The 15,346-nt window shown below is 40.0% G+C and overlaps 1 protein-coding gene across 3 annotated transcripts in view; it reads left to right on the forward strand.

Moving 5' to 3' along the window:
* The window catches only part of LOC137184084 (plexin-A1-like), a 264,898-nt gene extending 249,764 nt beyond the window's left edge, over positions 1 to 15,134 (forward strand). For all 3 annotated transcript variants that reach the window (XM_067591425.1, XM_067591428.1, XM_067591426.1), the window contains 5 exons: positions 2,140 to 2,330; positions 3,686 to 3,855; positions 4,903 to 5,115; positions 7,557 to 7,707; positions 9,091 to 15,134. In XM_067591425.1, coding sequence (XP_067447526.1) covers positions 2,140 to 2,330; positions 3,686 to 3,855; positions 4,903 to 5,115; positions 7,557 to 7,707; positions 9,091 to 9,186 — 821 coding nt within the window. In that variant the 3' untranslated portion in view covers positions 9,187 to 15,134. The remainder of the gene's footprint in view (positions 1 to 2,139; positions 2,331 to 3,685; positions 3,856 to 4,902; positions 5,116 to 7,556; positions 7,708 to 9,090) is intronic.
* Positions 15,135 to 15,346: the final 212 nt, after the last annotated feature.

Here is a 15,346-nt window from a genome sequence, read left to right on the forward strand (position 1 = left end):
TCACATGCAAAAGGTAACAAATAAAAGGATTACAATGTGAAAGATTATTATTGTGTATATTAATATATTTAAAAAAAATACATGTCATAATGCTTAGTCATAATATTTATTAGAATGAACTAAATCACAGTAATGATGGATTAAATTGTTTAATTATTTGACCAAATCGCGGCAATACATGTAGGTATTTAAACAGACAGACAACAACAGATCAGACACAGATCAACTTTCCTGCAGCGTCAATACATGATGACATGAGGAACATATGAGGAAATAAATGAGGTGAAAACAATTATTAAATTAAAGAAGGAAATAAATCTGGACAGCTTCTAGCTGCTGCCAACAGCAGGATCAGCATCTTGGAGAGCTGATCAAGTCCTGATAACTGTGTTAATGATCCTTAACATGATTAAAATTAATGATTTAATTTTTGAACAATATTTAACAAATATTCTTTAACATTTCTGAGAGTACAGTGATCAGGTTCCCATACTTTCAGCAATTAAAACCCTGCTGATTTGACCTGTTACTCCATGACTGAACTAAACGATTTTAAAGAAACTGAAGCTGTAATTTAAAAAAATAAACTTTTTCAAAAACCAAACAAAGATAAATTTGCAACAAATAAATGAACAGGATCTTAAACTGGTGGTCTGGGGCTGACCACGGGAGGGTCCAGGAGCAGCAGGGGCCAGTGTGCTCTTTATGGATTGTGCGCTTTCACTTTGCACACGAGCAGATCCGTTGCCTCTGCAGAGAAGTGTTCCTTCTTATTACTTGGCAAATGCGCCGTCATAATAGCAATCCACCAAGGTGCGAGTGCACCTGGCTCTTAAAGGGAATGGGAGATGATACTCTGATTGGTTTATTGTATGTTACACCCAAAACACACACATGATTAATTAGGAGACTATAGACAACCCCTTTGAACCATGCACCTGGCGCCGCTGTTAAAATAGCAAAAGTGAATTTGGACATGCCCTAAGTGCACTTGCGCCATGCGCTTCAGACCATGTGCTTTAGATCGTTAAAATAAGGCCCCATGTCTTATAGTGACTGTTTTCACCATTCTGCCTTACAGTGTGGACATTTATTTTAATCATATCTATCACAAAATACCTCAGATTGGCTTCTGTAGTTTGAAGTTGGCTACTGCTAAGAATAGAAAAAATGGAATTAATGTACTATCAAACAGTGGCCAAACTGAGTACTGGATTAGTGAAGAGAAACTAGTTTTAGTGAACCACATTTCCGAAATCACATCTTAAATTCACACTGCTAAAATCCACGGCTGCAGCTATTTAGCTTCACAGCAAGAACATTTTAAAAATGTGTGTTCATTTTTGCTATTTAGTTTAATTGCGATCATATTGGTGTGTGCTTGGATATGTGTGAGTGTGTGTTGATGAACATTTGGTAAATGTTGGTCACCAGTGACCATGATGGTTTTGGAATCAAAGCCACTCAGCACCCCACTGGCAAAAGCAACAACAGTACTAGACACCACCCCACTCTCTCCCCACTCTTTCACTTTTCTAGCCTGTGCTTTCCCATTACTCTCCATTTCACCCCTCTCCTGACCTTTTTTGTCTCTCTGTCCATTTAGCCCTCCCACCCCCCTTCCGTGTCATCTCCCTCACACCCTCTCCTCCCCTCCTCCTGCTTCCTTTCAACAAACATAAATATCCCTTCTTGCCCAGGAGCAACAGCTACTCAGCAGATCATCATCTCCCCCCCCCTGTGCATCTCACCTCCCTGTTTCCTTCCCCCCTCTCTTTCCTAAATGCAACAGCCAAAGATACGCATCTCCTTGCTTCGCTCTAATCAACTTTGACACTCACACCATGAATATTGAAACAGACACAGATGATAGAGAAAGAGGGAGGGAGAGTGTGAGTCATAGACTGTAAAAGGGAGAGAAAGATTAAAGAAATGCAGTTTTTTGTGTGATTATTGTAGTATTACTGAACTTACCTGAGTATCTACATGATTTTTAATTATACAGTACAATATATGAGAAGGAGAAGAATCATCTGCGACATTTGTTGGTTTCTGAAACTCTAAAAACGATAATAAGAGAAATGAGCCTTTTTTCATTCACTGTATCAAATGATTCTGTCTTGTTGTTTCTGGACATAGAGAGCATGTTGAGGACAGCCAGTAGTCCAGACAGCCTACGATCCCGAACGCCCATGATCACCCCTGACCTGGAGAGTGGAACCAAACTGTGGCATCTGGTGAAGAACCACGACCATTCAGACCAGAGGGAGGGCGACCGAGGCAGCAAGATGGTCTCCGAGATCTACCTGACCAGGCTGCTAGCTACAAAAGTAAGACACAGAGGAGTAAACTTCATGCCAGTGTTTTAAAAGTTGATTCCTGGCAGGATGGAAAAACCTCTCTAACAGCATTTACAACCACTGGGGAGACTTTAAAACTCACCTCTAATGGAATCTTTTCAACATTGTTTGCTCTTTAAGACAGTGATCCACCTCGCCTTTTTCAAGTTGGAAAAGTAATAATTCAGAGACTGCATGTGTTTGAGGAGTATTAAATGTATTAAATCAAATGTATTAACTTTTGTACAGGGAACATGAGAAAGGATCCATAGTATACACACACACACACACACACACACACACACAAGGATAAACAGACCGATAATTTCGCTTCCATCCAGAAACGTTCCAGAGCATGAACCAGTCAAGCTGTCTCTTTTCCTTCTCTCCTTCAGTGTCTCTCAGTTCAGCGTCTCTTTCCTAATTATAAGAGGAGGAGGGAAATAAAGCAACGGGCAGCAGTTACAAGTTCCCCATCTTTTCAATTTCAACTGGTAATAAGAAAAAAACAGATTAATAAAAGGTGGGCTTGTGGTGCAGAGTGCAGGGAGACAGATACTGGAGGTGTCAAGAGGCAGGTAATTGGGTGAGGGATTGAAGATTTGGACATGCATGATGAAAAAACAGAGAGGTAAATGCAATTGAGGACCTCATCTTGTCTTTGTCTCTCCATGACTGTCTTGCTGTGTCGGCCTGCCCGGGCATCCCGGGCGGACAGAATTCATTCCTGTTCCATTTCGCAATGGTTGACTACAGTAAATACGATCCCCAAACATTTCCTCGTTAATAGATTCTGCCAGATGGAGAAGTCGGGGAAACAAATGTGTTGTTAGGGAAATTCATTTAGCTACATTTGATGTAATTACAATGAAGCGTTGTCATTGGAGGAAAGCACCATCCAAATCCAAGGGCTGGAGTTTCTGTTTGTGATTCTGCGGAGCTCAGTGGGCAGAGCGAGGCAGTCACAGCGCCAGAGTTATCACTGTGATTCCCAGCGGGGCCATTCATACTAAAAATGTACACACTTACAGCCCATTCAGGTGCTGTGGATACAAGTGGCTGGAAATGTTACACACACAACACTGTGAAGCTGTTCATTGTTATTCTCTTCCTCCTCTCTGATAATTCCATTTTATTGTAATTATCTGGTAGATTTGAAACTGCTTGTAAGACCTAGATTCAAACTCACATTTCTATATCTTAAACCATAAGGCCATGAATAATATATGCATGGAGAACTATTACCACAGGTAAACACGTTTATGGTGTAACATGTAATATAGTGTATTCATGCTGTTTTTATGCCTTGTTAACTCTTATCCTCTTTTTCTTCCTGTCCTCTTCAGGGTACGTTACAGAAGTTTGTGGATGACCTGTTTGAGACCATCTTCAGCACAGCCCACAGAGGCAGCGCGCTGCCACTGGCCATCAAGTACATGTTCGACTTCCTTGACGAGCAGGCTGACAAGCACTCCATCACAGACTACGACGTACGGCATACCTGGAAGAGCAACTGGTAAGTGAGACGGAGTTCCTCTCTTTTCACCTGTTGCTACTGAAAATGTGACTCTCACAGAAGTACAGCAAATATTTTTGGAATTCAAAAGATGGCACTCATTCAGTCTAATGAAAGATGGTCCCCCAACTAGAGATTTTCAGGCTTCTTCACTCTCAGGCAAGATGACATTGACATTGGAGCCTGGCTTAGCCTGGCTGTCTGCCCGCACAAAAGAATAATATGTTGATTTGAATATGGTGATTTTTAAAGTTCTTGGTGGCTCAATGTAAAATGAACCTAACAGTTCAAATTGTGATCATTCAAAGAGTAGATTTTGAAATTTCCTTCCTAGTATTACACTTGTTTCTTTTGTAATTTTGCAAAATGACATCATGTGACCTGCAGTTCCTGAGGGCTTGGTAATCACTAATAAGTATATAATATACTTATAAAAATAATTATATTATTATACAGAATGTAGTGTAAATTGTATGATGTTATAGAGCGTTCCGACAAAGATCTGTAAAGTAAATATGTTTGTGAACAACACTGCATGCCAAAATCATTCAATCAATAAATTCAGGTCTGCAAAAATGCGTAGCAAATTACAAATGTTGCTGTGTAGGATATGATAACATCCTGAGACTGGTATGGCATTATTGTTTTCCCATACATCCTTTATTTACATGTATTTCATTAACAGGTTTTGCTATATTTGCACAGCACTAGGCACCTTTTATAAAGTTCCGACCAACTACATTTTCTACCAGTCAGCTGCTACATCCTTCAGGGACATGACACCAACTGAGCACTATCAAAACAAAGACAATAAAAACCATCAGTGAAAAAAGCTTCAATGCACTAATCAGAATTGAAAATAAAGTAGTGTGATATGAACAATAGTAAATTAAGAAACTGAAGCAAAGGACTCAATCATTTCAACAAATTAAGATGATGGAATATAAGACAAAGTGAATGGTTACACAGAATATTGTCAGTTAATTACGTGTTATTTCATGTTGCTGTAGAAAAACGGTATTCTGTATTTTCTCTCACCTCCTCCAGTCTTCCTCTACGGTTCTGGGTGAACGTGATCAAGAATCCTCAGTTTGTATTTGACATCCATAAGAACAGTATCACGGATGCCTGTCTGTCTGTGGTGGCCCAGACCTTCATGGACTCCTGTTCGACATCAGAACACAAACTAGGAAAAGATTCACCTTCGAATAAACTCCTCTACGCTAAAGACATCCCCAACTACAAGAACTGGGTAGAGAGGTGAGTCAAAGTTGAAGCCAGACATTAAACCGACATTAAAATCACCTTCTCTAAATTAGAATACTTCACCAATTTATGCACAGTTCTGAATACTAAATGAAAATGTTCCTTATGAGCTGTTGGAAGCCGGAAAGGTCAGAACTGCAAGAAAAATGAGGTGAAGTGGTAAGATCAAAGGTAATTACAGTATTTAACTACAAAATTATAACATTACAGGCAGAGGAAGGTTGATCTTTATCTGGTATTTTCTGTTAAAAAGCAAGCAGGTAACTTGAGGTCAGAGAACAATCAGCAGATTGATGAAATTAATGCAAAACAATCTAGTAATTACTGGATTCTCTTCAAATCAACATCTTGCTCCAGGCTTATTAATATAAACAGTACAATACAGTATATAAAAGTCCAATTCTCTTTGATTTTTACCTGTAAAGAAAGAAAGCACACGAGTGAAAGAAGGATTTGTAGCTACTGTAGCACCACTCATTAAATTGAGGCTCACTGAAAACGTCCTCTGGTTCACCCTTCATCTTTTATTCAGCGCCAGAATGTTTAACTATCAAGATAAGTTATGCACCACCGACGCTTGCCACAATCATTGTTTCCGCTTTTGGAGAAGACTCCAACAGTCTTTAAGTAGCTTTTCTAAGCTGCTTCTTCCCAGACTCTTGCTTTGGCATGACAATGTTAAGCACTTTTCTTATACCCAAAAATGCCTAAATGTCATGTTGAGAGGACAGAGAACATCAACCGCTGGTAATAATTATGTTATTTAAACAACATGCCCAACGTCCCCATGCTGCTGCAGCACACTGGAGCTAAAACAGAACAGCAGACTTATTCTGGTACAAGGTCCATTTCTTTATATCGAGCAACATACTTAAATGCTACAGTAACACACACTTCAGACTTGCAGGGAGTTTATATGAGATGAGGATTTATAGGTAAGGGTTAATTGGGTGCAGTTAAACCTTGTTTCCATTGCCTCCTAACCTGCACTCAACCCCAGCCTGCCCTGCTGCAGTAAACCTTGAGACAGTTGAGATATGGATTCTGCAAACAGGTTCAGGTACAATTCAATACTTGGATATATTCTTAATATACTGTATTGTTCACTCAGTGTGTTTTCTACCTAACTCACTTTGACTGGACTTTTTGCTCCTCGGATGCAGCCAACAACACTGAGTCGATAATGTGAAGGTCGGCGTTGCTCTGCCACAGTAATTACAAGTCAACAATCAGTCATCATTGGGGACTGTATGAGAATTACTGGGATGGGGAGTGGACTGAATCTTATATTTCTTATATTTCGTGTAAAAATTCATACCCTGTAATCTCAAAATCATAACCAGAACACAGAGACATCATTCACCCTGAAGAAGGCACAAGCAGACACATGTTGGTGTGTTTTTTAATGACTCTAACCCACTGAAATAAAGACCTTTTATTTTATTAAACCTACCTTGAGTGCCTGGACCTGGATTTTTTATGCCATTTTTTGGTCATAATTTTTCCCCTCTTCTTCAGTATTATTCCCTTCCATGAGCACTGGTGGTTTGGGGGACACCAGCAGCGCTCCCATTACTTCTCTCTTATACTCCTTATATCTTGAGATCTTTGTTCAAAATCATCAAATGTTTGACTTTTTCTCCTATAAAAGTATCCCAGTTCATCTTTTTACAGCTGCGTCATTGCTTGTATGTAAACAGGAACAGAGCACGTGACTCTGTGGAGGACTGTTTTCTTTCCTAAAATGTGATATCACAACTTAATATCAATCAGAATTATACCACAAAACACATTCATGTCTTGCTGGCTGATACAGAACGATTACAATCAGCAAAACAATCAGTCATAAAATAAAGGAAAATGGGGTTTCTGTGTTCGTTCGGCACAATCAATGTTTTGACATTATTAAGGCTCAGAAATTTCCATCAACGTGGTTCTTATATCCCCGAAACTCAATCACCTCTAACAACTCATTGAAACTGTATTGAAAACTTCCAGCCAGACATAAAGGGAAGAATTCAAATAAAATATAAATCCCGGATGAGGAAAAATCAAAAGACCCTCCCCTACTCCCCCTAAATATTCAGGCTACTCTCTAAAATTCACAACCCCCCCCTTTTCTGACCTAATAACGTTCATACTGTTCCTTAGTTTCCATGCAGAAAAACTTAAACTCATACAGTAGATGCTGTTGAATCACATACAGCCCACTCCTCTCCATTTGTTTGGGGTATTAATGTTACTGAACGTCCATTTATCCAGTCAAAGTGTCCTTGAGCAAGATATGAAAACATGGAAATGTGAACCGTATCAATCCCCCAGTGAGAAAACTGGTCACCAGTTACCACTGTTCACTTTCAGAATATTTAGGTGGAGCTGTGTATGGAATACAAATGGAGTTATATGTAAAACTCTGCTTGTCCTCTCTCTTCTAGGTATTACTCTGATATCTCCCGTATGCCAGCCATCAGTGATCAGGACATGAGTGCCTACCTAGCAGAGCAGTCCCGCCTGCACCTCAGCCAGTTCAACAGCATGTCTGCACTGCACGAGATCTACTCCTACATCATCAAATACAAAGACGAGGTGAGGTTCCACTGGATTTGGAGTAGAATTACTCGCTAGCAGGGTGTGCTGTGTCATGCCCTCCTTTACTTGTCTTGACTAATACCATGAGGTCATTTTAATTCAATTACAATGATAACCTGTCCACATCCGTACAGACTGGAGGGTATTATCACCATTAGGATGCACATTAAGGCATGAGCTTCACACATTATGAAGCTAATGGAGCTTCGTTAAATTTACGTGATTTGTTTCATCTGTGGAGTGGTCAAACTGAGTGACTCACAGCTGATGTGTATCCAAGTAAAGCGTATGGAAGAGTTAAAGTTAGAGTCCATTTGTAGTGACTAGTGAATTCTGTGTGTTTTATTGCTTTTACTGAACTTATACAGTATATTCTATGTGTGTGTGTAAGAGAGGGAAAGAGAAACCTACATGCTAAATGTCCTTTTTATAAGTGGACAGATAATGAAGACTTACACCTGTACTATGTATCATACTCTAACCCATTAAAACACAGCTGAAATGAAAGAAATGTCCCTCTAGCTTTTTAATCTTTCATCTCCTTATCCCTCCTTCTCTACATCCTATTATCCTTCTTCCTCTCTATCCTTTTGCTTTTCACTCCCACAAGTCACCACGGTTCATATCCCGCCCTCCTCCTCCTCTTCCGGCTCCTGATGGACAGCCATATGTCCTCATCAACCTCTGCTTTTCCCCCAACTTTATCGTGCTTTTATGTGGTGAAAGATAAGTCATCTCAGCCTCTTTCCCTCCCCTTCCTCCTCCTCCTCTCCCTCCATACCAGCAGTATTACAGTAGTCATGCTGGCTGATTGCAGCTGGCTCCATTCAAAGCAACTGCTCCCCTTCATTACAGCCTATTATCCAGATGTATGCAGCTGCACGGTCCCCATCGCCTCTAACACTTCCTGACCTTACATGTGCACACACATATACACACACACACACACACATAAATGTACACAGTGGTGTACATGCTCATATGGACATGCTAATGCACACACAACATTAAGAGAACAGAGAACCATGTACCATATAGACAAAAGCACACACTGTACCAGCTCCTCCCTCCCTTGTTCATGTTCATTAAGACACCAACACACACACTCCTATACGCACTCAGAGCGGCCATTAACATGACATTACGGACATCCCACTGGCCTCACACCTGCCCCGCCAACCCTGTCCATGTTGCCAGCATCAGTTTAAAATGTAATCACTAACAGGGAACCTGAAATTTGCATTAGGACACTCTTTCAACATGGTCAGGGTTAAAGAGAACATTAGAAAGACCCAATGGGCTTCTCTGTGCGCAGTAAGACTGAAATAAGTGATGGTGTGATGATGACGTAGTGTATTCTTCCTCCATATTTGTGTCCAGATCCTGTCAGCGCTACAGAAGGACGAGCAGTCACGCCGGCAGCGGCTACGTGGCAAGCTGGAGCAGGTCATCGACACCATGGCCTTGGCTAGCTGAGGACCAGCCCATCACACGCCTCGGCTAGCGGAGAACTGGCCAACCAACACGCCTTCCCTGACAACCTTTGCCGGCCGTGACATTTTGACCCTCGACATTTGAAGTCTGTCGTCATCACCCTCACAAACAACAACAAACAGCAGCGGAAAGGACTGCAAGGACACAAGCACCCAGCAGCAGCAGCACACTGGAGAGACAGCAGAGTTTGGAACTGAGGCCCCCGGCTGGGTTGGCTTTTTTTTTTTTTTTTTTTTTTTTTCTTTCTGTGCTGCCAACCCAGAACGACCAAATCAAGCGCACCTTCAGCCTCAGCCGTTATGGACCTCAGCTCAGGAGAGCGTTTATTTTCATCAGGGCCCTCATCACATCTATCACATCTAGAGTCAGACAGGAGCAGCAGTTGGGTACTTTGGCGGCAATCAGGACCGGTACATGCACAGTGGTGAAAAACTCCTCTAGCTGGACACAGAGCTGAAGCAAAGGTACGAGCCTGCAGCCAGAAGCTTTCCACAGCCAAGGCTACGGTTCAGACTGTGAGCCAACAGAAATCCAGGATATATTACTGCGATACTTGATCCTTGTAAGGAATTTCTCTTTTGTGTTGCCGTCCTCCACAGGGAGGTCAGAGGTCAGGGACAGCTACTGAGCAGCAGCCACGGTGCTCGTGGGAATTTAGTTTGTTGCTAAAAGACACTTCAGCAGAGTGGATGCTGCCACTGCAGCGCAACAAGGAGGAAGGACTTTTGTCGGGGACACTCTTCCTCCAACACTTACAAACAAGCTCTTTTTCAGTTCCATAACTCTGCTTTTGATTTGTTATTGCATTTGAGTCCACCCCCCCCCCCTCCCAACTGCCTACTCTCCCCAGTGCTGTGCCACTTGTGTTACTGCTGAATTTGCACAACAAAAGCTAAATCAAAAGAGAGAAGATGATATATGAATATATATATATAGATAGATATATAAATACAAACCTTTTCTTTTTAAAACAAATGAAAAGTTGAAAAAAATGTTTTCCATTGTAATGTACAAAAGATCCGTTTGAGAAGAGGATTTGATATTTCGAAGAAGAAAAACTATGAAAACACAAGGAAAAAGTCGTCCTGTGCCATGTTTTACTTTGAATGTTGTTTAGTGCAAAGAGACTTCTTTTCGTTAGATGAAATGTGCTATGATGAAAATGTTGTCATGCTTAGTGACTGAAAGTGAGAGTATAAAAATAGGTAAATGGCAAAAAATATATATATATTACAGACACTTTCTATATTTCGTGAGGTGTAGGGGCCAGTCATGTGCTTACATGTTTGGCTCTAAAGACAGGACACATGATGTCTGAAAGTCGCCTGTGAGCCAACTGACCTACAGCGCTTTTGTGTTTGTTTTAGAGAAACCAAATACATCGAGGCCTGGTCAGCTCACCAATTTAGTTGAGACAGAACTCATTACTTTGAAGGCCAGCCTCATGCTGTGATAGCAGACTACTATAGAGGCACTAGGCAGCCATTTAAGTCTAATCCTGGCACACCGTGCTCTACGACTTCTTGATCTTGTTTTCTAGACTTTCCCTCTTGTCTGAAACATTTTATAAGGTGTGTCATCCAACATGAAGGCCAGTTTTGGTGTGCAGAAGCAGGTGATCAGTATTGTCTAATTTTTGGCTTTTTTTTCCAGTCTGCAGTGAAGACAGTGGTTTCATTTTTGAAATGTAAACGTGATATTATGAAAAGATAATGAAATGTAGCTTGAATTATGTGAGTGTTTTTGTACCAGTTGAAGGCCTTTCTCTTTTTTTTCGTTCTGTGGTTTTATGGGGGTAAAAAAATATGTGCTGCTCAACATTTACTTGCAGTGCTTTAAAAAAACATGCGTTCATAAACAAGGCATTCCTTTCTCTTGCGATTGTACAAGGCTGGTTATAAAGGCTAGAAAAAAAAAAAAAAAAGATTGAGAAATGTTAAACAAACCAGGTTAATGTAAATGTGGCCATCCATCCTGTAAGAGCTTGTGATGAAAGGATGACCACCAGACCAGACACATCAACAACCAGATCACACCAATCAGTTCAACGGATCTATTTCTTTTGATAACAAATGAGAAAAATGCGGTCAGAAAGTAGGTTTAAATGCATCAAATGCATCTCTTGAACAACACGACTTGCCAATGCCTCAAAATCATTTTATGTTTCTTTCTTTTCAACAGTGCTTCCCTAAGATTTTTTTTCCCTGTGGCAAAGTGGAAAGGCCTCTAACACCATCTGACACTGGAGTCCTCTGTTTCACTCCAGTTCAAATGGCATACAATACAAGCTCTACAGTTGCATCAGGAAACTTACAACCCAGGGCTGTCATGAAATGCCTGACAGATCTCTTTCAAACTGTAGGTTATTATACCCTGTAAGTTATCATTTCTCTTTCCCAAGACCCTATACTAAGACAGTTTGAGCTTTAGGTTGAAAAAAGAAAACTAGGTCTTAAATTCTTTGATTTTTCCATCTTGGTGATGGATCATTGTGATTGCAGAGACTGCAGCTCATCAGAATGATCAAGCAGAGCAAAGGGAAACTTCCAAACATACTTTCCAATACATCCGTTTGCAATGGGACCTGCCGCTATCCTGTTTTATTAATATCCACGGCCTTATTTTGGCTCATATTGGAGTAGATGGTAATTTTAAACTAGCTGGCACAAAGAATTTCAGGTTCTCTGATGGCACATTCAAGTGATAATTGTTGAGTTATCGCTGTGTAACTGTGTAATGAAAGTGTGATTGTTGTTGGCGTGATCGATGCGTTTCAGTCACTTGAATTGGCTGTTAACTTATGCCTTAGCTACTTTCATTTGTTTCTGTGAGCAGCAGTCCCTTCAGTCTGAGTTACTAAAAAATTGGTTAGGAAGTTTTGATAAGAATGAGAATGAAATTACCTGAATTATCATTTCATGTTACAGTGTAACATGTTACAGTGTAGGCACTGCTAGCTAGTAGCCACATCATGCTAGCTACTGCAGATGAGATGATTACCTAGCTAACATGCTAGCTTAAAAATTAAGATTAAGTGATCTGAATGACATTTTCCAGCTTATACCTGCATAGAAATGAACAATATAACTATATTCCGTACAGCTGGGACGACAAGTTGTTATATCACTGTATGTCACTGTATGGAAAAACACATGATGACAAATTCAGACTTGGTAACACACAAACTTTAACAATTTTTTTTTTTTTTTTCAAACGGCCACCTCCATCTTTGTCCTTTTACATTGTCAGGATGTTAACAATGTTTTAAATATAATAACCAGACCTGTACCAAACCTCATGCCACAAAGCCAAACATATATGGCTGCTGTCAAGTGAAAACCCTTTCGTCCACCTTTGTTAAAGAATAAACGATACATCATCCTTGATAGATTGAGGATGTTTTATGAAACCTTTGAAAATCCAGTGTACATTCTAGTTTGAGATATTAGGTTGCAGTTCATACTAAGACACAGTGTTTCCATCTGACAGCATGAATATGTGTCTGGATAGAATGAAACGTACTGTATGTGTTTCAATACTTGAACCACTGATCTACACAGGGTAAAACAACATACAGGGCGGCTGACCAAAGCTTTATTCATCCACATCTGGAGAACAACTCCGTGACAAGAGATTATCTTTGACGCATCCGCCTTTCAGTTCTTCCACAAAATGATTTGGTTATTGTCCTTTACATATCCCCTCATTGAAGGTATTTAGTGTTTGTCTTTATGCTTGATGAATGGAAAAAAATTGAGGCAATGTTACTTTCATGTACAGGCACTCATTAACAGACTGTTCAATTTGAATGAGGATGTGGACCACTGCATTGATGTCTGCTATTGACTTGCTCAATTGTTCTTGTGGTGAAGATTTGTAAAGATGATATTAGACATGTGAAAAAAGTAATGAGGCTTAGCTCGAAACTGCTAGGATCACTATTTAGAGTGTGAAAAGAAAAAGTTGAGCAAGATGGTGAGATGAGGCCCACTTAGTCTCTGATGCTTTTGTTTCCCAGTTTTGCTTCTTGTTCTCTGCTTCACCACTTGTTGGGGTAAAAGATGAAAAGACTTGGGCAAGGCAGAGGAAGTGCTTTGAAGGCCATGGTACCGCTTCATTTTCCATTCCGTTGCATCTGTGGCGTTCAGCTTTTCCACATAGAGGAAGACAAGGATGCAGGAGGGAGGAGGAGGGTGGAGCGAGAGAAGAAAGGAGGTGGAGGGAGAGATTCTCTCGGCGATTGACCGACGCAGAACTGTTTACTGTGCCTTGTCAGCCTCTTCCCAGACTGAAAATGATTTATTTTTCAAAGATATTTCAAGAGTAGGATTCAAGGTCGGTGTCAAAAATCGGACAAAGAAATATATGTCAATATGCATTTTGACAACATAATTTCAGATGTATTTTGAATCTTTTGTGAAATATTAGATCTGAGAGGACTGATACCAATCTCATGTCTGTGTGTTAAGAGCAGAGCTGGAGTCAGGATTAGCTTTGCATTTAAAAGGTAAGAGCCAACCTGAAAAAATACACCTTCCATCACCTGACTGAGCAGACTAAGTTTGTTTCTCATTTATTTAACCTGTAAATGAACAGAAATGTAAAAACAACAAATTGTAGTTTAAGGGAGAATAACATGCTAGAAGTACTGGATGCTGCACACAGTGGCTATAAAGAAAAAGCTCATATACAACTCCCTGCAAAATCATAAATTGTGATTCATTTTCATTATTGTATGGGTTAAAAAACATCCATTGTGTCTATAAATCAGCTTTACAATTGTTGGTAGGTTTATTTTCCCACTTTGCTTCACTCATTTTCTTTTAGTATCAGTTGTCATGTACAATCAGTCATTAAGTCAGCTTTAGAATTATTGATGGGTGATTTTTCACTTTGCCTTTTCACCTTCCATTTTTGATGCTAAGCTAGGCTAACCACGTCCTGACTCCACCTCCGTACTACACATAGACACGAAGCACTAAATTTCCCAAAAAGTTGAACTCAAACGAATCGTTCGATATTTTGGGAAATACACTTATTCTTGTTCTTTCTGAGAGTTACATGATAATAAACGACAGCCGGCAGGGAGTCTGTTCCTTAAGTATGAAGCTGGAGCCAGGAAGTAGTTAGCTTCGCTTAGCTTAGCATTAAACAAATAAGATATAACATTTTAATTAGTGAATTTTAGAGACTTCTTTCCCCCTGCTTCCAGTCTTCATGCTAAGCTAAGCTAATCATCTCTTGGCTCCAGTTTCATATTAGGCATACAGGCATGAAAGTGGTTGATCTTCTTACCTAACCTTTAGTTTAAAAAAAAAAAAAAAAAAAGCAAATAAGTCTATTTCCCAAAATGTTTAAGTTGTCAACTGCAAATAGAAAAAAAAATGTTTCCAGTAACCCATGCCATGTTATGTAATTTCTGAAAGACATCTCTAAATCTATTCTTAAGTATATATGAGATGTACTTATGGGTTGCACCCTCCAACATGACACCTCCTCAGACCCATAAAGAGAATCACCACCGCACAACCTTAATACTTCCCCCTCATCTGCCTTTTTTGATCACCCTCCCCCCCCCTCCAACAGCAACACTCACAGTTTTCTCATCGCTCGAGTTCCAACTCTCCAGCTTCCTCACCTGCTGAGTTCACTTTGATTAAAGTACATTTCAGAGAAGAAGCATGGGACGTAAAATACCTTCACATAAAGATTAAAGAGGAGAGAGGTAGAAAGAGAAAAAAAAAATACCTTAAAGAGTTTTAATACTTTATGAATTCTGATACCTTTTTAAGAGTTTCAGACTTGAAGCTGCTGTGACAGGTTTTGGCTGTTTCACGCCCGTGTAAATATCCTGCTCTTTCCTATTTTGCAGATTTATTACGTGTAAATAGACACGCATCAAGGAGAGATTAAACATGTTTTTTGCTAAATCTGGCTCGTCTGATGTTTTCATTTCCCTTCCCCCGTCCCTGCATATCCTCTAAGTTGTGGGTTTGAAAGTTGTAACAAGTTTTAGGTTTATCTCAAGTGCACGTCACCACAAAAGAACTTGGAAGATCAAAAGGCAGCACATACTGTACGAGACCTTAATATCATTGTGCTCTTATGTATTCTGGTAAAACAGTGTTTTTACCGCAGTGAT

The sequence above is a fragment of the Thunnus thynnus genome, chromosome 6, assembly GCF_963924715.1.
Source record: "Thunnus thynnus chromosome 6, fThuThy2.1, whole genome shotgun sequence".
NCBI lineage: Eukaryota > Metazoa > Chordata > Actinopteri > Scombriformes > Scombridae > Thunnus > Thunnus thynnus.